General features: G+C 48.9%; 1 protein-coding gene across 1 annotated transcript in view; it reads left to right on the top strand.

Annotated features, from left to right (window-relative positions):
* The window catches only part of LOC144603207 (RLA class II histocompatibility antigen, DP alpha-1 chain-like), a 70,446-nt gene that overhangs the window by 38,219 nt on the left and 4,569 nt on the right, over positions 1–27,658 (top strand). The window contains 1 exon segment of the mRNA XM_078416397.1: positions 9,157–9,304. Coding sequence (XP_078272523.1) covers positions 9,157–9,302 — 146 coding nt within the window. The 3' untranslated portion in view covers positions 9,303–9,304.

Raw genomic sequence — 27,658 nt, 5'->3', positions numbered from 1 at the left:
GAAGGTGGAGTCGCAGGTAGATAAGGTGGTCAGAAAGGCTTTTGGCACATTGGCCGTCATCAGTCAGAGTATTGAGTATAGAAGTTGGGAGGTTATGTTGCAGTTTTATAAAACGTTAGTGAAACCGCATTTAGAACATTGTGTTCAGTTCTGGGCACCGTGTTATAGGAAACATATTGTCAAGCTTGAGAGGGTTCAGTGAAGATTTACGAGGATGTTGCCAGGTCTAGAGGGTGTGAGCTATCGGGAGAGGTTGAGCAGGCTAAGTCTCTATTCCTTGGAGCGCAGGAGGATGAGGGGTGATCTTCTAGAGGTATACACAATCATGAATGGAATAGATCGGGTAGATGCAAGGACTCTCTTGCCCAGAGTAGGGGAATTGAGGACCAGAGAACATAGGTTCAAGGTGAAGGGGAAAAGATTTAATAGGAATTTGAGTGGTCACTTTTTCACACAAAGGGTGACAGGTGTACAGAATAAGCTGTCAGAGGAAACAATTGAGGCTGGGACTATCCCAACATTTAAGAAACAGTTGGACAGGTACATGGATAGGACCATTTTGGAGGGATGTGGACCAAACGCATGCAGGTGGGAATAGTGTAGCTAGGTCATGTTGGCCAGTGTGGGCTAGTTGGGCCGAAGGGCCTGTTTCCACACTGTACCACTCTGACTCTAAATGCTGCTATCATATCCCTGCACCACCACCTTGGCAATGTGCTCCAGACATCCACCACTTCTGTATAAAAATAAACTTGCCCTACATCCATTGTCTCCAACTCGTTTTCACCTAGCCCACAGCTAACAATGGACTACTTCCTTTATCATTGTCTTTTTCCATATCTTTCAAACATTTGTTCTAAATCTCTCGTCTCCCTTTCCTTGAGATGTCTTTAGGAAATGGGGATTCCATCACAGATCTCCATCCTAGACATGTGTCCGCTCATAACTCCACAGCTTTTCTCTTGCTCATCTGCCCCTCATTGGCAACAGGGACAGAGTCATCGTCACCTATTCCACAGCCAACAATGGCCTCTTGTGTGCCCAACATTTCTTTGATTATCGTTGTTTTTGCATAAGTTCCATTTGTTTCTCCTGCACCGTTTATATCTCTCATTCTCCTTTCCCCTGACTCAGTCTGAAGAAAGGTCTCGACTCGAAAGGACGCCTATTCCTTTTCTCCAGAGATGCCACCCTACTGGCTGAGTTAGTGTGTCTGTCTTCGGCCAATAGAAATCAAATGTGAAACACTTCCTTGGTGAGCAGGGAGCTGGGTGACCTCCCAGATGTGATGAGCAGAACATTTGTGATTTTGGACAAACAGGGATGTGGCTGAGATCTGCTACAGTCAGCTGGAATGATCCTGGGAGAGGAAGTTGATGGTTCATGTGACCTAGGCCTCCACAGAGAGTTGGGGCAGAAGGTCTCCTGACAAAATGTGACAGGATGTGACAGGTCTCTGATGCTCAGCTGTGGGGCAATACAACAGGGGAACAATGGAGACAGTTAGTTTCATTAAGTGCAGATTACTTTATTTATTTATATTCTTACTTTTCTCATTGTATTTGAGAACATTCAGACCATTAGGTCTATGCCATCTCTTTGAGAAATCCCATCATAAATTCATAAGTGCTGGGAACAGAATTAGGCCATTGGGCCCATCAAGTCTACTCCGCCATTCAATCATGGCTGATCTATCTTTCTTTTTCAACCCCATTTTCCTGCCTTCTCCCCATAACCCCTGACAACCGTACTAATCAAGAATCTATCAATCTCCGCCTTAAAAATATCCATTGAACTGGCCTTCGCAGCCTTCTGTGGCAATGAATTCCACACATTCACCAATAAAGAAATTCCTCCGCATCTCCTTTCTAAAGGGACGTCCTTTTATTCTGAGGCAATGGCTTCTTGTCCTAGACTCTCCCACTAGTGGAAACATCCTCTCCACATCCACTCTATCCAAGCCTTTCACTATTCGGTAAGTTTCAATGAGGTCCCCCCTCGCCCTTCTAAACTCCAGCGAGTACAGGCCCAGTGCCGTCAAACGCTGATCATATGTTAACTCAATCATTTCTGAGATCATTGTCGTAAATTTCCTTTGGACCCTCTCCAAAGCCAGCACATCTTTCCTCAGATATGTGGGCCAAATCTGCTCATAATACTCCAATTGTGGTCTGACCTTATAAAGCCTCAGAATTGCATCCTGTTTAAAATATTCCACTCCTCTCAAAATACATGCTAACAATGCATTTTACCTTCCTTTCTACCTGTTATTCAGTTTAGTTTATTGTCACGTTTACCGACGTACAGTGAAAAGCTTTTGTAGTTTTGTTGATTCAACTTGCAGAGTACGTTTTTGGAAATCCTACACCAGCACTCCCAAGTCCCTTTACACCACTGATTTCTGAATTGAAAATAGTCTTTGCCTTTATTCCTACTACCAAAATGCATGACTCCACACTTTGCTCCACTATATTCCATCTGCCACTTCTCTGCCCACTCTCCCAACCTGTCCAAATCCTTCTGCAGAGTCCCTGCTTTCTCTACACTATCTGCCCATCTACCTATCTTTGTATCAACCCTCCGGACTGAGGGCATTGGGATGTGGGAGGAAGTCAGAGCACCCGGAAGAAACCCATGTGGTCACAGGGAGAATGTGCAAACTCCACACAGAAGATGAAGGTTGGAATAAACAAGATGTTCCTATGGGAAGAGTAAATCCAGGGGCCACCAATATAGGACAATCATTCAATCAAAGGGAGAGTTTGGGGAAAGACATCTTCACCTTGAGACTGCTGAATATGGGGATCTTTGACGTCCAATCCACACACTGTACCAACGTTGGGTTCACCAATGACCTGTGCAAACCTGTCACCCAGCCATGAGCGGAGGGTTACTGTCGTGTGTGGCCAGGGTTTGTTGATGGTGGGTGTGTGTTTGGGGTGGGACTGGCTCCCCTCCACCCAGGTGGGCTTGGTGCCCCAGCTCTCTGTTGTGATATTGCCTGGGACTACTTTGTGTATCCCAAGGACTACTTTGTTTGCATGTGCAGGAGTGCGTATATAAGAGGTTGGTGTGATTGGGTGGTCACTCTGGATCCAGATGACCACGGAATAAACAGCCTGGAGTTGAGCTCCAGCATTGTAACCTTTTATACACGTGTACTTGTGGTCCGTCCAGTCACTAAAGGTACAACAGGTACCGGACCACGAAGTACAACATGGTGGCAGCGGTTTGGTGATTTGCCTAGAAAGGTAAAGAGAAACCCAAGCGGAAAAGGTTCACAAGTCATTAAAAAAAAAAATTTTTTAAAGTTTTTTTGTGAAAATTATACTACAAAAATAATTAAACTAGTGCCCTAGGAGAAAGAAACAGAAATAAAGAGTAGTTTCCAGCTCGTACGGGACGCTGGATTGCCTCTCGACAGGGCCTACCGTGTATGTGCACTTACCTGATCTGTAGTCAGCGCTGAGCTGAGCTGCCGACGGGACGTTGCAAGCTGCTGAGGGAGGGAGGGAGGTGTGTGAAGGAAGGCCCACACCCACACCGACACCGTCACCGACCGGGACCGGTGAGACCTGGCATCGCGGGGGAGTGCAGAGTCCGGAGGGACCGACCACCCACGGAGGCGCGATGACCGGTAAGGCCGAGGCACTGCATCTTTCCCCAGGCGCGGCGACCGGTGAGTCGGGAAGGCCCTGGGCCCGAGGCAGCGGCAGCGGCAGCGGCAGCGGCAGCACGCGTCGACTGAGCGGCAGCGGCCGGGAGCACCTGTGGGCGGGGCCAACGCGCACCGCAGTCGAGGCCCGTTCGCACCGCGGTTACAGCGGCTGGGAGCTGCATTGTTGCGGGCCCATCGTTGCGAGCCCATCGTTGCGGGCCCATCGTTGCGGGCCCATCGTTGCGGGCCCATCGTTGCGGGCCCATCGTTGCGGGCCCATCGTTGCGGGCCCATCGTTGCGGGCCCATCGTTGCGGGCCCATCGTTGCGGGCCCATCGTTGCGAGCCCATCGTTGCGGGCCCATCGTTGCGAGCCCATCGTTGTGAGCCCATCGTTGCGGGCCCATCGTTGCGAGCCCATCGTTGCGAGCCCATCGTTGCGAGCCCATCGTTGCGGGCCCATCGTTGCGAGCCCATCGTTGTGAGCCCATCGTTGTGAGCCCATCGTTGTGAGCCCATCGTTGCGAGCCCATCGTTGCGAGCCCATCGTTGCGGGCCCATCGTTGCGGGCCCATCGTTGCGAGCCCATCGTTGCGAGCCCATCGTTGCGAGCCCATCGTTGCGGGCCCATCGTTGCGGGCCCATCGTTGCGGGCCCATCGTTGCGAGCCCATCGTTGCGAGCCCATCGTTGCGGGCCCATCGTTGCGAGCCCATCGTTGCGAGCCCATCGTTGCGAGGCCATCGTTGCGAGCCCATCGTTGCGAGGCAGATCATCGCAGTGGAGCAGCGACCTTCACCCATCTAGAGCCTACGCTACGCTGATCTACACGGCCAGTCTGCTTCTTGAAGGGAAGATTTGGACATTGGTTTGTGTGCTTATCTGTGTGTAATACTGCAAGATTACTGTTTGCATTTGATACTATGGTATATGTATGTTTATTTCTGTGAATGCATATAGTGCTATAGATTTGCTGATAGCAAGGGTTGGGGTCCTGTGATACGGTTGTTTTTGGTTTTATTTGTAATTGTTCAAGTTACCGTGTTTCCGCCATATAGTGCAAATAATATGTCTCGGTTACCTGAAATGAACTGGCAAGTGCTGGACATCCCCACTGAGTTCTCCCTGTTCAAGGAAAGGTTGCAACTGTGCCTGGAAGACTTAGAAGTTGCATCGGAATCTAAGCAGGCCACGAAGATAAAAATTGCTTTGGGAGTGGAAGGACTTTGTCGTTTGAATGCGTCAGGTCTGAGTGTGGAGGATCGGAACAAACCGGAGTGCATATGGGCATTTTTTGAGGACCAGCTGAGGACGAAGGTAAATTTTAGGGTTCACAGGTTGGAGTTGATGCGGTATCGCCAGAAGCCGGGGGAGTTGCTTGCTCAGTTTGTGACCCGGTGTCGTGAAAAAAGTCTCCAGTGTGACTTCACTGAGCAGGAGCTCACTGACAGAGTCATGGAGTTGGTAATCACGTCCACGCCCCATGAAGGTCTACAGCGAGAGCTTCTACAGAAGCCTAAAGGTCACACCATTCCAGAGGTGCTTACGTTAGGCAGGCAGTATGAGGCCATTGCAGCGGGCAGACAGTGCATTGCAAATTTAGAGCCCGGGTCTAGCCATATTGATGCTGTCAAGACACGAGGGTCGACGAAACAGAAGTCGCAGGATGAGAGACAAAACCCTTGTGGCTACTGTGATTTGTTTCATAAGCCTAGGCAATGCCCGGCGTATCGCGACACATGCAAGAAGTGTGGCAAGAAAGGGCATTGGGCAAAATGCTGTAGGAATAAAGTGGATCCTGTGCGCCCATCTAAATGGTCCAGGGGCAAATACAAGCGAGTTGACGAGGTGCAGCAGCAGTCCCATGACGGTGATGCATCGTGCTGTGACAGTCAAGAGGAAGGATCGGATATGTATGTCCATAATATCACCATTTCAGGTATGGACAGGATGCCTCCAATGGGTGATGAGGCATTTGCGGTGTTGAACATCAAATGCCCGTCAATGAAGGGGCAACATCGACTGAAGGTGAAGATAGACACCGGGGCTGGAGGAAATACTCTTCCCCTTCGGATCATACGAGACATGTATCCCAATGACAAATACAAGCAGCACCTACGACCATGCAAAGTCCGTCTGACAGCATATAATGGGACGGAAATCATGTGTGTTGGAACTATATCCGTTTCGTGCCGATACCAAGGGTCGATGTGGTGTCCTCAGGAATTTTTTGTGGTAGACGTGGCAGGATCCGCTGTCATCGGCCTCCCAGGTATTGAGCAACTTCAGGTTGTCACGATACATGCTATGGGAACAGAGGAGCACCCATCAGATGCTCGGAAGGAGCAAGACAGTTTCAACTCGGTGGGGGACCTAATGAAGAGGTGGCCTAATCAGTTTGATCGGATTGGCAACTTCAAGGGGCCAGCCACCCTTCATCTCAAGGAGGAGGCCACACCACACATTGATGCGCCAAGGAAATGTAGAATCCATCTCAAAGACAAGTTGCGGGCTGAGTTGGACAAGATGGAAGATGATGGAGTCATCCGAAAGGTGACTCACCATACGGACTGGTGCAGTTCAATAACCACCTCCGTTAAGAAGGATGGGTCAATCAGGGTATGCCTAGACCCGAAGCGTTTGAATGCAAGTCTCAAACGTTGCCCACACAAGATCCAGACACTTGAGGAGATCAATCCGGCTTTTGCCAATGGGAAATTGTTCTCCAAACTCGATGCTAAAGCGGGTTATTGGTCTGTCCGACTTGATGAGGCTAGCCAGGAACTTACCACGTTCCGCACGTCTTTTGGCAGGTATTGCTACAAGAGGTTGCCTTTCGGTTTGTCGGTGAGTCAGGATATATTCCAGCAGCGTATGGACACGATCATAGAACAGGTTCCTGGATGCGTCTGCATTGCGGATGATATTGTCATAGTGGGATCCACAGCGCAAGAACATGATTATAATCTACAGAAGCTGTTAGAGGCAGCGTCCCGGGAAGGACTAGCTTTCAACAGTGCTAAGTGCGTAGTGAAGGCTAACTCCATCAACTTCTTCGGGACAATGTATTCAGACACAGGCATTCGGCCAGATCTTGGTAAGGTGCAGGACATTCATAAGATGCCAACACCACAAGATAAGGAAGATTTACAACGGTTCCTGGGGATGATGAATTTTTTATCGCCCTACATCCCAAAGTATGCTGACCTGGTCGCCATTTTGAGGGATTTGCTGAAGAAAGATGTCCCATTCTTGTGGCAAGAAGACCACCAAACGGCGTTCTGTAACCTGAAGAGCTGCATACAGGAGGAATCTGTCCTCCAGTACTATCGCCCTGATGCTCCTGTCACCCTTGAGGTAGATGCGTCAATGAAAGGAGTGGGGGCATGCCTTTCGCAGGAAGGACGGCCTGTTGCGTACGCTTCGAAGGCACTGTCTTCATGCCAGTCCAACTACTCCAATATTGAACGCGAGACCCTTGCATTGGTTTTTGGCATCACAAGGTTTCATACGTACCTATTTGGGCGGGATTTTAAGGTGCTGACTGATCACAAGCCTCTTGTCACTATCTGCAGCAAACCACTCACGAGTGCCCCACCCCGACTGCAGCGGTTGCTCATCAAGGTGCAAGGATACAACTTCACCATAGAGCACAGACCTGGGGCTGAGATGATCATTGCTGACACTCTCAGCAGGCTGCCCAATCCGGAGAAGACAGAGAGCATAGATCTCGATGTACATGTAGAGAGCATCTTCTTCGACCACATCGAGGACACGCTAGGTGTCGACCTGATACACTTCGGCAAACTCAAAAGGGTGGAGCTGCAGACAGAAACTTGTCGTGACCCTATACTGCATAGGGTTATGCAGTATGTCCATTCCGGATGGCTGGCGACCCTACAGGAGATACCTACCGACCTGCGGCCCTACTGGCCTTTTCGAGATGAGTTGGGCATGTCAAATGGGGCCATTTTCAAAGGACGGCAAGTAGTCATTCCAGAGTCGATGAGACAGGATGTATTGCAGCAACTTCATGTTGGCCACCAAGGCATTGAGAAGACGAGACTTCTAGCGAGACAAATGGTCTATTGGCCCAACATGAACCAACACATTGATGACCTTGTCCGAAGGTGTAGTCCGTGCCAGATGCACATGCCAGAGCAAATGAGGGAAACACTCATGCCACATGAGATACCAGTCACACCTTGGACCAAAATAGCAATGGACATGTTTGAAATTGACAACGTTCAATATCTTGTCATGGTGGATTACCATTCCAAGTTTCCGGTGGTGAACCGACTGACTAGCACCACGAGTGCCATGGTTGCTAATATGGTGACTGCAATGTTTGGTCTGCTAGGAGCACCGACGGAGATCATCTCCGACAATGCTCCACAATTTGTGGGTGAAGCTTTCCAGTCCATGTGCAAGCAATGGGGAATCACCCATACAACGTCGTCGCCTAGGTACCCTCAGTCGAATGGGCTGGCTGAGCGCATGGTACGAACGGTGAAGTCTGTTATCAAGAAGTCCTTGGCAACGAGACAGAGTGTAGCAGCAGCTTTACTCAACTTGCGCACTACACCGATTGATTCCAAGTTACCGTCACCGGCGGAGATGATGTTTGGAAGACAGATTCGGACGCCTCTCCCCACGAACCTTGACATGAACAAGGCATACGAAGGGCAGAGGACCTTTGAGCGACTTGAGGAGCGTAAGCAGAATAGGAAGGCACAGTTTGACAGTTCGGTCAAGAGACATGACTTGTTGCCATTACACGCTGGACAGAAGGTCCGGGTTCTGGATAAAGCGAATCAGGTCTGGGTTCCAGCAGAAGTGAGATCGGTCTGCGACGAACCCCAGTCAAGGTCTTACATTATTGAGACGCTGAATGGAAATCGGTTCAGGAGGAATCGAGTGCAGTTGAGACGTCTTCCACTGGAGAAGCCAGGGGTTGGTCCCCATTGTGTCCCCCCAGACAGCGATAGGGTTGAGACCCAATGTGAAGCGGAGGAACGACCGGCCCGTAATGATGATGGGGATTATGTGACACGCTCGGGACGTGCCAGTAAGAAACCTGCACGTTACCGTTGATATTTGTTAATGTTTTATGATGTTTCAAAAAAACGTTTGTGTTTAGAGTTTGTTGTTACATATATATATATATATATATATATATATTTCTTTTATAAGACAAGGGGGATGTTGTGATATTGCTGGGACTACTTTGTGTATCCCAAGGACTACTTTGTTTGCATGTGCAGGAATGCGTATATAAGAGGTTGGTGTGATTGGGTGGTCACTCTGGATCCAGATGACCACGGAATAAACAGCCTGGAGTTGAGCTCCAGCAATGTAACCTTTTATACACGTGTACTTGTGGTCCGTCCAGAGTCACTAAAGGTACAACAGGTACCGGACCACGAAGTACAACACTCTCTGCTTTGTGTTCACCCCAGGCTCTCTGTGGGATCCTCACCCTTCCCTCGTCTCTCCCCAGAGCCCGAGGTACCTGAGGAAGCGTCCGGCCCTGGAACCGTGATCTGTGCTCTGGGACTCACTCTGGGAATCATCAGTGCCGTGGTGGGAATCATCTTACTGATCAAGGAGAGGCAGCGGCTGCAGGCTCAGCAGCAGGGCATCTAGAGGTGAGTACAGGGCTGGTGATGATCACAGTCTGTGCCCAGTCCCATCATTGGGGGAGTTTCTCAAAGTCTCAGAAGCTGCTCCCTGCTCCTGATGCAAGGTGCAGGGATGAACAAGGGGCAGCTCTATTCCCGTGTGACACCACAAACGCATGGACTCCAGACTACAGAGAGTGTGTGTGGGATACCAGCACCTCACGGGCAGGGGACGGGCTTGGAGAGATGTGGTAGTTATACCCTGACAGCCAGTTTCACACCCAGCCTTGGAACCTTGCACACTGAGTGTATCACCTTCCTCAGTCTGAGTCTGGGGCATTTGGCAATGCTGGACCAGCAAATATTCCCAACAATTGGCTAAATCAAATGCTATTAATTTACAACTTTTTCATTCCATTTTAAAAACATATTACAGAGTTGAACAATGAATTTTCCAGTGGACCTGATATATTTAAAGGGAGCATGGGAAGTGGGGCCCTGGTGAGTGAACATTAGCAAGGCAAACATTACCTGGTGAGCAATGCCAAACTGTTGGGATTTCCAAACAGTGGTGCAGCGGTAGAGTTGCTGCCTCACAGCACCAGGGATCCAGGTTCAATCCTGACTACAGGTGCTCTCTGTACTTTCTCACTGTGACCGAGTGGGTTTTCTTTGAGTACTCTGGTTTCCTCCCACATTCCAAAGACGCACATGTTTGTAGGTTAATTGGCTTCAGTAAAAACTATAAATTGTCCCTAGTGTGTCGGATAAAGCTTGTGTACTGGAGACGATCGCTGATCGGCATGGATCAGTGGGCCAAAAGGCCTGTTTCTGCGCTGCATCTCGAAAGTCAAAAGTAAAGTCTGAAGTTACATAAAGGATTATCGGAGCAGGGGTGTTATGGATCCTGCAGTATTCCCAATCTCTGCTGGAATAGGCTGATTACTTCTCACATACGTTTCTGGCTGAAGATTTTCTGCCTCCTTTTCATCCCTTCTTTGGAATCCAGAACATGCTGCTGGAGGGCATGGTAGAAGCAGAGACTCTATATCAATACTTTTCCGACCTTATTTCCACAAAACTCTCATAACTCCAAGGTCCTATTTAGCACAATTACCTCTGTCATATGTCCCGCCCCCAGTACCAGCTTAGTTGGGTCCCCTGCTAAGTGCGAAGAATTTTCTAAATTGTTCACTAGCAAAGTTGAGAACATTAGAATGAATATTTCCCCTCCCACCCGTGACCTAGCTGTCTCGCTGGTCTGTAAGAAAATAACTGCAGATGCTGGTACAAATCGAAGGTATTTATTCACAAAATGCTGGAGTAACTCAGCGGGTCAGGCAGCATCTCAGGAGAGAAGGAATGGGTGACGTTTTGGGTCGAGACCCTTCTTCAGACTGTGGTTTCAGACTGAAGAAGGGTCTCGACCCGAAACGTCACCCATTCCTTCTCTCCTGAGATGCTGCCTGACCCTCTGAGTTACTCCAGCATTTTGTGAATAAATACCTTCGATGTCTCACTAGTCTGTTCATCTAAATTGGACTGTTTCCAACCCGTCACTCTATCCTCCCTTGCAGAGCTTGTCTCCACTATGAAACCTGCAACCTGCCCCCTTGACGCTGTCCCCAAGCTGGCCTTCTGAAGGATGTGATTGCAATAGCTGGCCCCAGCATCCTCTCTATTATCAACAGTTCTCTGGCCACTGGCACCGTTCCAACCTGCTTCAAGCACGCGGTGGTCCAGCCCCTACTGAAAAAACCTAACTTAGACCCCACCTTACCTAGCAACTACAGACCCATTTCCAAACTGCCATTCCTGTCAAAAGTCATTGAAAAGGTCGTTCTAAATCAACTACTGCCTTACCTACACCAAAATACCATCCTGGAAAGTTTCCAGTCAGGTTTCAGGCCCACCACAGCACAGAGTCTGCCTTGTTGAAGGTATACAATGACCTGCTTCTCACCATCGACACCGGCGACTGTGCAATCCTGCTCCTTCTCGGGCGGCACGGTGGCGCAGCAGTAGAGTTGCTGCCTTACAGCAAATGCAGCGCCGGAGACTCAGGTTCGATCCTGACTACGGGTGCTGTCTACGGAGTTTGTACGTTCTCCCCGTGACCTGCGTGGGTTTGCTCCGAGATCTTCGGTTTCCTCCCACACTCCAAAGACATACAGGTACGTAGGTTAATTGGCTGGGCAAATGTAAAAAATTGTCTCTAGTGTGTGTAGGATAGTGTTAATGTACGGGGATCACTGGGCGGCGCGGACCCGGTGGGCCGAAGGGCCTGTTTCCACGCTGTATCTCTAAATCTAAATCTTCTCGACCTCAGCGCAGCGTTCGATACAGTAGACCACACCATCCTTATTGACCGTCTCCGGTACGGGGTTGGCGTTGATGGCACTGCCCTGAGCTGGTTCGTTTCCCACCTCAAAAATAGGAGTTTCTCCATCAACATAGGCAATTATTCCTCCTCCCCAGCTAGCCTCTCCTGCGGGGTTCCACAAGGCTCCATCCTAGGCCCCATTCTCTTGTCTCTGTACATGCTCTCCCTCGGCCAATCATTCAAAGGCACGGCATTTCTTTCCACTGCTATGCTGATGACACACAGCTTTATCTCCCCCTGAAACCCAACAACCGGTCAAATTTAATCAGCCTCATGCACTGCCTTGAGGACATAAAATGATGGATGGCACAGAACTTCCTTCATCTAAATGAGAGCAACTCTGAGGTCATCCTATTCGCCTCCACCCGACTCCATCAAAACTATAACAGGCAGCCTTGGAAGCCTATCCTCCCTAGTCAAAAACCTTGGCGTGATATTTGACTCTGCATTAAAGTTTGACAAGCAAGTCAACGCTGTGGTAAAAGCCAGCTTCTTCCAGCTTCGTACCATAGCTAAAATCAAACTATTCCTCCAATTTGACGACATTGAAAAAATCATTCACGCATTCATTTCCTCCCGCCTAGACTACTGCAACTCCCTATACACTGGGATCAGCCAATCATCCCTGTCCCGCCTGCAACTGGTCCAAAACGCCGCAGCGAGACTCCTGCCGGGTACCCGTAAAAGGGACCACATCACCCCGATTCTGGCCTCTCTCCACTGGCTCCCTGTACGGTACAGAATCAACTTCAAGCTCCTCCTATTCACATACAAAGCCCTACACGGGCTTGCCCCCCCCATATCAAAACTCTTCTAACCCACCTCTCTATCTCCAGGTCCCTCAGGTCGGCCGACTTGGGGCTACTCACTATCCCGCGGTCTAGGCTTAAGCTCAGGGGTGACCGCGCTTTTGCGGTTGCAGCTCCTATACTGTGGAACAGCATCCCTCTCCCCATCAGAACTGCCCCCTCCATCGACTCCTTTAAGTCCAGGCTCAAAACCTATTTCTACTCCCTGTGGCGTTTGAGGCCCTCTGAGGGGGCGCTGTGAACTGTTTATGTATGTGCTGTTATGTTTGTGAGCCATTGTATGTTCGTTCTTAGTACCTGAACTGATGTACAGCACTTTGGTCAATGTGGGTTGTGTTTAAATGTGCTATACAAATAAAATTGACTTGACTCTCGAATGAATGGGGAGGGAAGTTCTAGAAGGGACAAGAGAGTAAGGTCAGGGACAATTGTGGGGAGGTGAATACGGAAATTAAAGTGTTGTATTTAAATGCGCGAAGTATAAGAAATAAAGTGGATGAGCTTGAGGCTCAGTTAGACATTGGCAAGTATGATGTTGTGGGAATCACTGAGACATGGCTACAAGAGGACCAGGGCTGGGAACTGAATATTCAGGGGTACACAACGTATAGAAAAGGCAGACAGGTGGGCAGAGGGGGTGGGGTCGCTCTGTTGGTGAGGAATGATATTCACTCCCTTGCAAGGAGTGACATAGAATCAGGAATTGTAAGGGTAAAAAGACCCTAAACAGGCCCCCAAACAGTAGCCTCGACATAGGGTGCAAGTTGAATGAGGAGCTAAAATTGGCATGTCGCAAATGTAATGCTACAGTGGTTATGGGAGATTTCAACATGCAGGTAGACTGGGAAAATCAGGTTGGTAATGGACCCCAGGAAAGAGAGTTTGTGGAGTGTCTTCGAGATGGATTCTTAGAACAGCTTGTACTGGAGCCTACCAGGGAGAAGGCAATTCTGGATTTAGTGTTGTATAATGAACCTGATCTGATAAGGGGACTCGAGGTAAAAGAGCCATTAGGAGGCAGTGATCACAATATGATAAGTTTTACTCTACAAATTGAGATGTAGAAGGGAAAATCGGAAGTGTCAGTATTACAGTATAGCAAAGGGGATTACAGAGGCATGAGGCAGGAGCTGGCCAAAATTGACTGGAAGGAGGCCCTAGCAGGGAAGACTGTGGAACAGCAATGGCAGGTATTCCTGGGAATAATGCAGAAGTTGCAGGATCAATTTATCCCAAAGAGGAGGAAAGATTCCAAGGGGAGTAAGAGACACCCGTGGATGACAAGGGAAGTCAGGGACAGCATAAAAATAAAAGAGCAGAAGTACAACAAAGCAAAGAAGAGTGGGAAGCCAGAGGATTGGGACTCTTTTAAAGAGCAACAGAAGTTAACTAAGAAGGCAATACGGGGAGAAAAGATGAGGTACGAGGGTAAACTAGCCAATAATATAAAGGAGGATAGCAAAAGCTTTTTTAGGTATGTAAAGAGGAAAAAAATAGTCAAGGCAAATGTGGGTCCCTTGAAGACAGAAGCGGGGGAATTTATTATGGGAAACAAGGAAATGGCAGACGAGTTGAACCGGTACTTTGGATCTGTCTTTACTAAGGAAGATACAAGCAATCTCCCAGATGTTCTAGTGGGCAGAGATGCAGAGATGCATGGCAGATGCAGTTTAATGTGGATAAGTGTGAGGTTATTCACTTTGGTGGTAAGAATAGGAAGGCAGAGTATTATCTGAATGGTGTCAAGTTAGGAACAGGGGACGTACAACGTGATCTGGGTGTCCTAGTGCATCAGTCACTGAAAGGAAGCATGCAGGTACAGCAGGCAGTGAAGAAAGCCAATGGAATGTTGGCCTTCATAACAAGAGGAGTTGAGTATAGGAGCAAAGAGGTCCTTCTGCAGTTGTACCGGGCCCTGGTGAGACCGCACCTGGAGTACTGTGTGCAGTTTTGGTCTCCAAATTTGAGGAAGGATATTCTTGCTATTGAGGGCGTGCAGCGTAGGTTTACTAGGTTAATTCCCGGAATGGCGGGACTGTCATATGTTGAAAGACTGGAGCGACTAGGCTTGTATACACTGGAATTTAGAAGGATGAGAGGGGATCTTATCGAAACGTATAAGATTATTAAGGGGTTGGACACATTAGAGGCAGGAAACATGTTCCCAATGTTGGGGGAGTCCAGAACAAGGGGCCACAGTTTAAGAATAAGGGGTAGGCCATTTCGAACTGAGATGAGGAAAAAACTTTTTCAGTCAGAGAGTTGTGAATCTGTGGAATTCTCTGCCTCAGAAGGCAGTGGAGGCCAATCCTCTGAATGCATTCAAGAGAGAGCTAGATAGAGTTGTTAAGGATAGCGGAGTCAGGGGGTATGGGGAGAAGGCAGGAACGGGGTACTGATTGAGAATGATCAGCCATGATCACGTTGAAGGGCCGAATGGCCTCCTCCTGCAACTATTGTCTATTGACTTGACTTAAGTAATATCCAAACCAGAACTTGAATCAACAAGACAGAGACTGTGGACCCAAGGGGGGTGAGTAGAGTGTGTACAGATGGGTGCAACTGTTGGCAAGGAAATAGTGAGCCAAAGGACCTGTTTCTGTGCTGTATGACTCTGATAGGTGGCTGCCCAAGCACTGATCCCAGTTGTCAGCCTAGGTTTAGCCTAACAACCCCAGAATCTCAATCTATTTTAAATCTGTTAACCAATTCCCAATCTATCCCCATCCATTATCACCATTCCCATGTGCTCTAACCTTTATCAACAACTTCTGTACGCAGCCTTCCTGAAAGCCTTCTGCAAATCCCCCACATTCACTGGTTTCCCTTTAACCATATTAATACACAAAAGGACATAATGTGCTGGATCCTCATAAAATGCCAGTGGTTTGACCAACATGACTTTCCTTTCATAAATCTGCATTAGCTTGGCTCAATTACATTCTACTTTTCCTGTTTTCAATTCTTTAGTTTCCAGAATTTCCACATTTACTAATGTTAGGCTAACAGGTTGGTAGTTCCCAATGTATTCTCTTTTCTTTCTTAGATAGTGATACAGCCACATCAGGTCCTCAGGTTTTTATCAGATTCCAAGCTCAATAACTTCTTCCAAATACAAATTTCTCCAGTCTTATTTGCTCTGGATCGTTGGTTCTTCCACCGCCGCTGCCAAGACCTACCTGAGGCTGCTGCCACCGACCTCCACCGCCCCCCCGGGGCCACCACCGCCGACTGCCAAGGCCTACCTGAGGCTGCCGCCGCCGACCTCCACCGCCTCCCCGGGGCCGCTGCCGCCAACGTCCGAGGCTTCTTCGCCGCCGACCTTTCCAACCTCTTCAGCGCCACCCACTCCCTCCCCGGCCATCCGCTGACTGGGCCGACCGCCACTTACCCGGGCTCCAGGTCCCCGCGGGCCTCCCCCAGTGACCGTGTCGACCCGCGCCGCTCCACCGCCCAGCAGCAGGTCACAGCCGTCGCTGTACCCGGCCCCCGCGACCAACAACAGGCTGCAGCTCCACCCGGCCCACACACACCGCGCTGGGCCCACAGCCCCCACCAGGCAGAGTCCCACAGCACCGCTGGGTCCTACTGCCAACCCTCTACTACAGGTAACCGCCCGGCCCACACACACCGCGCTGGGCCCACACACACCGTGCTGGGCCTACAGCCCCCACCAGGCAGAGCCCCTCAGCACTGCTGGGTCCTACTGCCCACCCTCTACTACAGGTAACTGCAGCAGGGGTTCCACTGGGTCTCCCCCTTCCCCCTCCAGCCAGTTGACCCCCAGTACTCCCCACATCGGTCCTCATGCCCCCCCTCTGCCCAGCTAACCCACCACCCCCCCACCATACATCCCCTCCACCTGCCCCCCTGCCTCCATCCGACCCCAACCCCCACCATTGCCGGGTGTTCACCATCCCCCCTGACCTCCCCCTTTCAGACACCGAACGGTCGGTCCTCAGCAGAGGCCTTACCTTTGTTCCCCTCCGCCCCCACATCAACGAGTTCCGCGTCCGCCATGACGTGGAGCTCTTCTTCCGCCGCCTCCGTCTCCGAGCCTTTTTCCATGGTAAGGAGTCCCGACCCCCCCACTGATGACCCCTTCTCCCGTCTCCAACGGACCCCCTCCACGTTTACCCCCCATGTGGCCAACTACCCCCACTAGAACTTTTTATCTCAAACTGCCGGCGTGACATCAGCCGCCTCAAATTCTCCACTCCCCTGACTAACTCCAACCTCTCCCCTCCTGAACGTGCAGCCCTCCACTCACTCCGCAACAACCCGGACTTAATCATTAAACCCGCTGACAAGGGAGGGGCTGTGGTAGTCTGGCGTGCTGACCTCTACCGCACCGAGGCCAGACGACAACTCTCGGACACCTCTTCCTACCTATCCCTGGACCATGACCCCACCGATAAACACCAGACCTTTATCATCAGCACCATCATGGACCTCACCAACTCCGGCGATCTACCCCCCAATGCCTCCAAACTCACGGCCCGATTCTACCTCCTACCCAAGATCCAGAACTGCCCCATCCCCGAACTCTACCTCCGCTACATCGACGACTGCATTGGTGCTACCACTTGTACCCACGCAGAACTCACTAACTTCATACACTTCACCTCCAATTTCCATCCTGCCCTTAAATATACTTGGACTATCTCTGACATCTCCCTCCCGTTTCTGGACCTCACCATCTCCATCACAGGAGACAGACTAGTGACGGACATTTACTATAAACCCCCTGCAACCGCACGAGATGCAACACCTGTCCCTTTACCTCCCCCCTCAACTCCATCCAAGGACCCAAACAGTCTTTCCAGGTGAGACAAAGGTTCACCTGCACCTCCTCCAACCTCATCTATTGCATCCGCTGCTCTAGATGTCAACTTATTTACATCGGCGAAACCAAGCGCAGGCTCGGCGATCGCTTCACTGAACACCTGCGCTCGGTCCGCATTAACCAAACTGATCTCCCAGTGGCCGAGCACTTCAACTCTCCCTCCCATTCCCAGTCTGACCTTTCTGTCATGGGCCTCCTCCAGTGCCATAGTGAGGCCCACCGGAAATTGGAGGAACAGCACCTCATATTTCGCCTGGGCAGTTTGCAGCCCAGTGGTATGAACATCGACTTTTCCAACTTTAGATAGTTCCTCTGTCCCTCCCTTCCCCTCCTCCTTCCCAGATCTCCCTCTATCTTCCTGTCTCCACCTATGTCCTTCCTTTGTCCCGCCCCCCTGACATCAGTCTGAAGAAGGGTCTCGACCCGAAACGTCACCCATTCCTTCTCTCCCGAGATGCTGCCTGACCTGCTGAGTTACTCCAGCATTTTGTGAATAAATACCTTCGATTTGTGCCAGCATCTGCAGTTATCTTCTTATAGAATTCAAAGGTTTCTGAGTCCTCTTCCATGTCCACACACACACACCATATTTAATCATTATTCTTGTAGGTTCTCCAGCCTTCCTGTTAGGAACCCATAGTTTCCTTCACTCATCTTTTTCTTTTTACACACCCACAGAACCCCAACAATCCATTTTCCAATGTTGAAACAAGGTGCTGTTTAATACAGAAAAGGACATCATGTGTTGGAATAATTCAGCAGGTCAGGTAACCTACTAAACCCCTCCATTTAGACTCCCACCTATTTCTCTGCACTCCCATCCTCTCCTGTTACTCTCCTCTCTAGCTACGTAATTGACAACTCTTCAACCCTGTCTCATGCTTTTATCTCTGGCCTTTGACCAACCACCTGCCTATCAAATCCTCCCTCTCACAGTCCACCTATTACCTGCCACATGTTGTCCTGCCTCTCCCATCGTCTAGTTTTCTTCTCTCCCCCCCCCACCCCCCCCACTACAATCAGCCTGAAGAAGGTCTTGACCTAAAACTCACCTATCCATGTTCTCTAGAGATGCTGCCTGACCCATTGAGTTACTCCAGCACTTTGTGTCCATCTGCGTTTTTCAATAGTTTACTTTCATATCCCATTTACCTTTTCTTTGTAAATTTGTTGACTGTTTTTTTCTGAAATCAAAATGTTCCCTCTCCTCAGGCTTGCTGTGTGTATTGGCAACTTTATAAGCCTTTATACACTGATGAGCCAAAACATTATGACCACCTGCCTAATATGCTGTTGGTGCTCCATGTGCCGCCAAAACAGTGCCGACCCACTGAGGCATGGACTCTACAAGACCCCTGAAGGTGTCCTGTGGTATCTGGCACCAAACCTTTAGCAGCAGATCCTTCAAGTCCTGTACGTTGTGAGGTGGAGCCGCCGTGAATCGGACTTGTCGATCCAGCACATCCAACAGATGCTCAATCGGATTGAGATGTGGAGAATTTGGAGGCCAGGGCAACATTGTGAACATTTCATCATGATCCTCAAACCATTCAGTCAGAGGGTGGTGAAGGTGTGGAATTCTCTGCCTCAGAAGGCAGTGGAGGCCAGTTCGTTGGATGCTTTCAAGAGAGAGCTGGATAGAGCTCTTAAGGATAGCGGAGTGAGGGGGTATGGGGAGAAGGCAGGAACGGGGTACTGATTGAGAGTGATCAGCCATGATCGCATTGAATGGCGGTGCTGGCTCGAAGGGCTGAATGGCCTACTCCTGCACCTATTGTCTATTTTTTTTTTTTTTTTTTTTTATCAAAAAATACTTTATTCAAGTTATAAATATCAATTACAAAACATCATTTTTAAACAAACCCATCCGACATTTCCGGAGGTTACATATTCAATACAGACATTTACTTACATTTACATACATTTACATACATATCCCTTATTTGGAGGGGCGTCTCTCTCCACCACACCCTGCCCCCCATGTCCAGCAGCGGAAGGACCCTAGACTGTGGTCCTCCCCCACAGGGCCTTGGCGTTGGCTGCACCGAGCTTCAGAGCGTCCCTCAGCACGTACTCCTGCAGTCTGCAGTGGGCCAGTCGGCAACATTCCTTGACGGACAGCTCGCTCTGCTGGGAGGTCAACAAGGATCGGGCAGACCAAAGAGCGTCTTTCACCGAGTTGATGACCTTCCAGCAGCACTCGATGTCAGTCTCGGAATGCGTCCCTGGGAACAGTCCGTAGATCACAGAGTCCTCTGTGACGGAGCTGCTCGGAATGAATCGTGACAGGGACCCCTGCAGACCTCTCCAGACTCTCCTGGCAAATCCACACTCTGTGAAGAGGTGGGCCACCGTTTCCTCTCCGTAGCAGCCGTCCCGAGGGCAGCGTGCGCTGGTAGTGAGGTTCCGGCGGTGCAGGAAGGATCTGACTGGGAGGGCTCCCCTCACCGCCAGCCAAGCCAGGTCTTGGTGCTTGTTGGTGAGTACTGGCGATGAGGCATTTTGCCAGACAAGCTGGGCAGTCTGTTCTGGGAACCACGCCACAGGATCCATGGAGTCATTCCCCTGCAGTGCCTGCAGGACGTTCCGTGCTGACCACTGCCCGATGGACTTGTGGTCAAAGGTGTTGGTCCGGAAGAACCTGTCCACAAACGACAGATGGTTCGGCAATGTCCAGCTGACTGGCACATTGCGTGGCCTATTGTATTCCCGAACAATGTGTGCAGTGTGGCAGGGTGCATTATCCTGCTGAAAGAGGCCACTACCATCAGGGAATACCATTGTCATGAAGGGGTGTACCTGGTCTGCAACGATGTTTAGGTAGGTGACACGTGTCACATTGACGTCCACATGAATGGCCGGACCCAGGGTTTCCCAGCAGAACATTGCCCAGAGCATCACACTCCCTCCACCGGCTTGTCGTCTTCCCACAATGCATCCTGGTGCCATCACTGCCCTCGCGCATCGATGAGCCTTGGGCGCCCAACACCCTGTCTGTCGCCAGTTTGTGGTTTGTCCCTCCTCGGACCACTGTCGGTAGGTACTCACCATTGCTGACCGGGACCACCCCACAAGCCTTGGCGTTTCAGAGATGCTCTGACCCAGTCGTCTGGCCAGAACAATTTGGCCCTTGTCAAAGTCGCTCGGGTCTTTACTCCTGCCCATTTCTCCGGCATCGAACACATCAACTTCAAGAACTGACTGTTCACTTGCTGCCTAATATATCCCACCCCTTGACAGGTGCCATTGTAACAAGATAATCAATATTATTCACTTCACCAGTCAGTGGTCATAATGTTTTGGCTGATTGGTGTATTCCCCTCTCACCCAGGGTTGAACCATTTTTCCTGTTGTGCCTTAAAGGAATGTACATTTGTCACAATAATACTTTTGTTGTAAAGGTTGCGCACTGCCATTGCCTGTCCACTGTAATATCTTCATTGTAGTTCCCACCATTCCCATCCACCCTGCCTACCTTCGCAGATTAGATCAAGATCAAGATTAAATTTAATGGGATATGAAAGTAAACTATTGGAAAACACAGAAGGCCACAAAGTGCTGGAGTAACTCATTGGGTCAGGCAACTTCTCTAGAGAACATGGTCGAGACCTTCTTCAGGCTGATTGTAGTGGGGGGGGGAGAAGAAAGCTAGACGATGGGAGAGGCAGGACAACATGTGGCAGGTAATAGGTGGACTCCGGAGAGGGAGGATTGAACCACATCACACTTGAATGGGTTCATGAATACAAAAATCCGAAAATGCACAAAGCTTTGAAATATAGCAGAGGAGATTTACTAGAATGTTGCCTGGGTTTCAGCACTTAAGCTACAGAGAGAGATTGAACAGGTTGGGTCTTTATTCTTTGGAGCGTAGAAGGTTGAGGGGGGACTTGATAGAGGTTTTTAAAATTTTGAGAGGGACGGACAGAGTTGACGTGGGTAGGCTTTTCCCTTTAAGAGTGGGGAAGATTCCAACAAGGGGACATAGCTTCAGAATTGAGGGACAAAAGTTTAGGGGTAACATGAGGGGTAACTTCTTTACTCAGAGGGTGGTGGCTGTATGGAATGGGCTTCCGGTGGAAGTGGTGGAGGCAGGCTCGATTTTATTATTTAAGAGTAAATTGGATAGGTATATGGATAAGAGGGGATTAGAGGGTTATGGTCTGAGAGCAGGTAGATGAGACTAGGTCAGAGAGAATGGTCGGCGTGGACTGGTAGGGCCGAACGGGCCTGTTTCCGTGCTGTAGTTGTTATATGGTTATATGGTTATAGCAGGACAAAGGTGGTCACCCATTGTTTCAGGGCCGGTGGTCAGAGTGGGAGTGGGTGACTACCTGGCTGAGGAAGTGAGACAGACAGGTGATGAGGGAAACCGAGTGCATCTCCTGCCCATTATCCAGCTGTTGAACCACAGCAGAATATAACCTTTATCCCATGTCCTCTTTTGCTGCCTTTCAGTCATCTGGCACCTCACCTGCAGCTAATGAAGATTATGTATCTCTGCCAGAGCCCCAGTGATCTCCTCCTTTGCCTCCTATTGCAGCCTGGGATACAGCCTATGTGCCAGGGGATTTATCTACCTTTAGGCCTGCTATGACATCTAACAGCTCATTTGTTCTCAGTTTAATCAGGATGGTCAACACAGTATTTTTTCAAGGAATGTTGAAATCTCTGGTGATGAGGTAACAGGGAGGGTGGAATGGGCAGTGCATCTGATGTAGTCTACAGGGGTTTTGACTGATGTTCTAGGTTGGATGAAATAGTATAATTCCACGGGATCTGAGGAAGAGTCACTCAATGGTTGCAAATCTAGCTCAGTTCAGGAACCAGAAGATAACGCTGAGTGCTCTTTGACTGAAGGCTGGTACTTTGTGTAACAGATTGTGCAAGGCATTGGTGAGGCCGAATCTGGAGTATCGTGTGCAGTTCTGGTCGCCAAATTATAGGAAGGATGTCAACAAAATAGAGAGAGTACAGAGGAGATTTACTAGAATGTTGCCTGGGTTTCAGCACTTAAGCTACAGAGAGAGATTGAACAGGTTGGGTCTTTATTCTTTGGAGCGTAGAAGGTTGAGGGGGGACTTGATAGAGGTTTTTTAAATTTTGAGAGGGACGGACAGAGTTGACGTGGGTAGGCTTTTCCCTTTGAGAGTGGGGAAGATTCCAACAAGGGGACATAGCTTCAGAATTGAGGGACAAAGGTTTAGGGGTAACATGAGGGGGAACTTCTTTACTCAGAGGGTTGTGGCTGTATGGAATGGGCTTCCGGTGGAAGTGGTGGAGGCTGGCTCGATTTTATTATTTAAGAGTAAATTGGATAGGTATATGGATAAGAGGGGATTAGAGGGTTATGGTCTGAGAGCAGGTAGATGAGACTAGGTCAGAGAGAATGGTCGGCGTGGACTGGTAGGGCCGAATGGGCCTGTTTCCGTGCTGTAATTGTTATATGGTTATATGGTTATAGATACTAATGGTGGAGACCTGAATATAGGGGGCACAATAAGTTTGTAGATGGCACAAAACTATTGACTATGGGCCAGCACAGTGGCGTAGCCGTAGAGTTGCTGCCTAACAGCGCCAGAGACCCAGGGTCGATCCTGACTACAGGCACTGTTTGTGCAGAGTTTGTACGTTCTTCCTGTGACCGTCTGTGTTTTCTCCGGGTGCTCCGGTTTCCTCCCACATTCCAAAGATGTGCAGGTTTGTAGGTTAATTCGCTGTGGTAACATTGTCCTTGGCATGTAGGGTAGATCTGGAATGTGGGTGATAGCCTGTTGGCATGGACCCGTTGGGCCAAAGGGGCTGTTTCCAGTTTCTCTAAAACTGGTATCAAGAGGAGGGACATTTTGGGATCCACTATTAAAGAAATGTTAACAGGGTGTTTAGAAAATAAAAATAGGACCTGATGTTGGTATTGAGAGAAGGCTGGAATGCCTCTACAAATCACTCACTGCCTTCTTCCCAAATCCCTCTATCCAGAGGCATGGTCGACATGGTCTTCACTGTATGATAACTCCAGGAATCATACAGGGAGCAGGGGGTGGGATCAGGCTGGGAAGTTTATTTTCCACCAGCCCTAACCTGAAGGGCCTCATGGCCTTCTCCTGCTATTCAGCTCCTGTGATTCCGTGAACTAGGGAGGGACGTGCAGGAGGAGAAAAATGGGAAGGAGGGAGAAGGTGGGAGAAAGGGAAATAGGATGGCAGAAGGAGATACCTGGAAAGAGGAAGCAGGAGGTGGAAGATGAAGGAAACAGGGTACAGTAGAGGGAGAGTGGGGAGAGGTGAGAGTAAGAGATGCCGACCGGCAGGACTGATGAAATCTGTCTCCAGTTACCAATCTCCCGTGTGGGACCTTATCAAAGGCTTTCTGAAAGTCTAGATACACTACATCCACTGGCTCCCATTCATCCATTTTACTTGTCACATCCTCAAAAAATTCCAGAAGATTAGTCAAGCATGATTTCCCTTTCATAAATCCATGCTGACTTGGACCAATCCTTTTACTGCTATCCAAATGCACCGTTATTACCTCTTTTATAATTGACTTCAGCATCTTCCCCACCACTGATGTCAGGCTAACTGGTCTGTAATTCCCCGTTTTCTCTCTCGCTCCTTTCTTGAAAAGTGGGATAACTTTAGCTATTCTCCAATCCACAGGAACTGATCCCGAATCTATAGAACATTGAAAAATGATCACCAATGCGTCCACTATTTCTAGAGCCACCTCCCTGAGTACCCTTGGGATGCAGACCATCAGGCCCTGGGGATTTATCATCCTTCAGTCCCATCAGTCTACCCAATGCTATTTCCCGCGTAATGCAAATTTCTTTCAGTTCCTCTATCCCCCTTGATCCTCTGTCCTCTAGGACATCTGGGAGATTGTTTGTGTCTTCCTTAGTGAAGATAGATCCGAAGTACCTGTTCAACTCTTCTGCTATTTCCTTGTTACCCATAATAATTTCACCCGTGTCTGCCTTCAAGGGACCCATATTTGACTTTGCTACTCTTTTTCCCTTAACATATGTAAAGAAGCTCTTACTGTCCTTCTTTATATTCTTGGCCAGCTTTTACTCATACTTCATCTTTTCAGCCCGTATTGCTTGTTTTGTTACATTCTGTTGTCCTTAGTTGCAGATAGTTGTTAAAATAATAGGGGAGTATTAGTGAGAGATTTCAACTATGCTAATATTGACTAGGTTTCCCATAGTGCCAAGGGATTAGGTGGGATGTAATTTGTTACATGTGTCCAAGAAAGCTTCTTTATTGGAGGGCATCTACAATGCCTCAGGAAAGCCACCAGCATTCATAAAGGCTCCTCACACCCCTGCAATATGTTCCAACGTCTGTTTGAACTTCTACCATTCGGCAGACGTTACAAAGCCTTCTTCGCCCGCACCTCCAGGTTAGGAACAGCTTCATCCCCAGAGCTATAGCTGCTCTGAACCAGTCCTGCTGAGTGCCCCCCCCATGAACTGTCTCCTTCGGATGGTCAAGTTGCACATCAACCCAGCACAGACCTATTTGCACTGTTTTAACTGTTTCTAATTTTGTTTCTCTGGGTTGTCTAAATTTCTGTTGATTAACTAATTAATTTATTGCATCGAATAGAAGTCGCATTCCCAATCTCGTTGTACCCCTGCACAATAACAATAAAGATATATTGTATTGTATTGTATTAATCAATATATAGTGGGACTTCTAGACAGGATGCATCAACAGACCTCCTCTCGGGGAATGAGGTAGGGCAAGTGACTGAATTGTCAGTGGGGGAGCACTTTGGGACCAATGACCATAATTCCATTAGTTTTGAAGTTTAGTTTATTGTCACGTGTACCGAGGTACAGTGAAAAGCTTTTGTTGCGTGATAACCAGTCAGTGGAAAGACAATGCATGATTACAATTGGGTCATCCACAGCGTACAGATACATAATAAAGGGAATAATGTTTAGTGCAAGATAAAGTCCAGTAAAGTCCGATTAAAGATAGTCCAAGGGTTTTCTATGAAGTAGATATTAGCTCAGGACCACTCTCTAGTTGATAAATTGGTTCAGTTGCCTGATAACCGCTGGGAAGAAACTGTCCCTGAATTTGGAGGTGTGCGTTTCCACACTTCTGTACCTCTTACCTGATGGGAGAGGGAGTGGCCAGGGTGCGACTGGTCCTTGATTATGCAGCTGGCCTTGCAGAGGCAACGGGAGTCAATGGGAGGGAGGTGGGGTTGTGTGATGATCTGGGCTGCATCAATAATGCTCTGCAATTGCTTACAGTCTTGGATAGAGCTGTTCCCAAAGCATCCTAATGGTGCATTTGTAGAAGTTGCAGAGTGTTGTTGAGGACATGTAAAACTTCCTAAGCCTTCCAAGGAAGTAGAGACATTGGGGTTTCTTGGCCATTACTTCAACATAGGTGGTCAAGTTGCTGGTGATATTTACTCCTAGGAACTTGAAGCTTTCAGCCATCTCTGCATTGGTGCCGTCAATGTAAACTGGGGTATGTGTCCCACTTTGCTTCCTGAAGCCGATTACTATCTCCTTTGTCTTGCTGACATTGACAGAAAGATTGACACAAAAAGCTGGAGTAACTCAGCAGTTCATGCAGCATCTCTGTGTAAAAGGAAAATGTGATATAGAGACATATAAAATTATAAAAGGACTGGACAAGCTAAATGCAGGAGAAATGTTCCCAATGTTGGGGGAGTCCAGAACCAGGGGCCACAGTCTTAGAATAAAGGGGAGGCCATTTAAAACTGAGGTGAGAAGGGACTTTTTCACCCAGAGAGTTGTGAATGTGTGGAATTCTCTGCCACAGAGGGCAGTGGAGGCCAGATCACTGGATGGATTTAAGAGAGAGTTAGATAGAGCTCTAGGGGCTAGTGGAATCAAGGGATATGGGGAGAAGTTGGGCGGTTACTGATTGAGAATGATCAGCCATGATCACAATGAATGGCGGTGCTGGCTCGAAGGGCCGAATGGCCTCCTCCTGCGCCTTTTCTATGTTTCTATGTGATGCTTCGTGTGGAGACCCTTCTTCAGAGAAAGATTGTTGTCTTTACACCAGGTAACCAGGTTCCCAATCACGTTCCCGTGGTTGCAGTCATGCTGAGGACCAGGTAACAAGGAGAGGGTCTGGACACAGCAATGTAGAAACAAGGAATGGCAGATGCTGATTTACAACATAAAATGGCTTTGGCCAGAAATGTCATCTATCTATGACCTCCAGAGATGCTGCGTGACTCACTGAGTTACTCCAGCACTTTGTGTCCTTTTCTCAACACTGGAATGTTGAGTTATATCATACTAACATTAATGAGCCATATACAATACAATACAATACAATACCCTTTATGGTCATTGTACAAGTAAAACAAGATTTTGATCGTCACTTCCATATCCATGCTATCAAGTCAAATATTAAATAAATCACGGCGAACATGTGAACAACAAGAAGGGTGGGGGGAAGGAAAAAGAAAAGGGGCGAACAAGGTAAAGTGCAAAAAAAAGGTTCATGCAGGGTCAGTTGTGCCAGATGACCCTGGGGGGCAGAGACAGATCATGGGGGACTCTCAGCAGGACCGAATCAGAGTAGCCATAGCTCTAGGGATGGAGCTGTTCCTTAGTCTGGAGGTGCGGGCATAGAAGGCCTTGTAACGTCTGCCAGATGGGAGTAGTTCAAACAGACGGTGGCATGGGTGTGTGGAGTCCTTGTAGATGCTGGTGGCTTTCCTGAGGCAGCGTGCATTGTAGATGTCCTCCAGGGCTGGCAGCTATATCCCAATGATCCTCTGTGCTCTGCAGACGACCCGCTGAAGAGCTTTCCTGTCCTCTGCCGTGCAGCTGAGATACCACACATAGATGCTGTATGTCAGTATGCTTCAGTGGTGCAGGTAGAAGGTCATCAGAAGCTGTTGTGGCAGACTGACCTTTTTTTAGTGTTCTCAGGAGGAACAGCCGTTGCTGTGCCTTTTTGACAAGCGCGGCGGTGTTGATCCATTCAATGTACTGGCGGTAGTGTTGCTGTGGTGTAGTGAGTTTGGTTTACAGACGCTGCGCAGAAACAATCCACGCCGACAATTAACCATTCACTCTAGTTCTATGTTATCCCACTTTCGCATCCACTCCCTGCACACTAGGGGCAATTTACAGAAGCTAGTTAACCTACAAACCCGCACGTCTTTGGATGTGGGTGGAAACTCATGCAAATATACAGGGAGAACGTACAAACTTCACACAGAAGCACAGGAGGACAGGGTCAAAGCTGGATCTGACTAAGAATAAGGGGGAGGCCATTTAGGACTGAGATGAGGAAAAACATTTTGACCCGGAGAGTTATGAATCTGTGGAA

The sequence above is a fragment of the Rhinoraja longicauda genome, chromosome 19 (assembly GCF_053455715.1).
Source record: "Rhinoraja longicauda isolate Sanriku21f chromosome 19, sRhiLon1.1, whole genome shotgun sequence".
Lineage (NCBI taxonomy): Eukaryota > Metazoa > Chordata > Chondrichthyes > Rajiformes > Arhynchobatidae > Rhinoraja > Rhinoraja longicauda.
The sequence above is the reverse complement of the archived record's forward strand: the minus strand, read 5'-3'. Positions and strand labels throughout refer to the sequence as shown.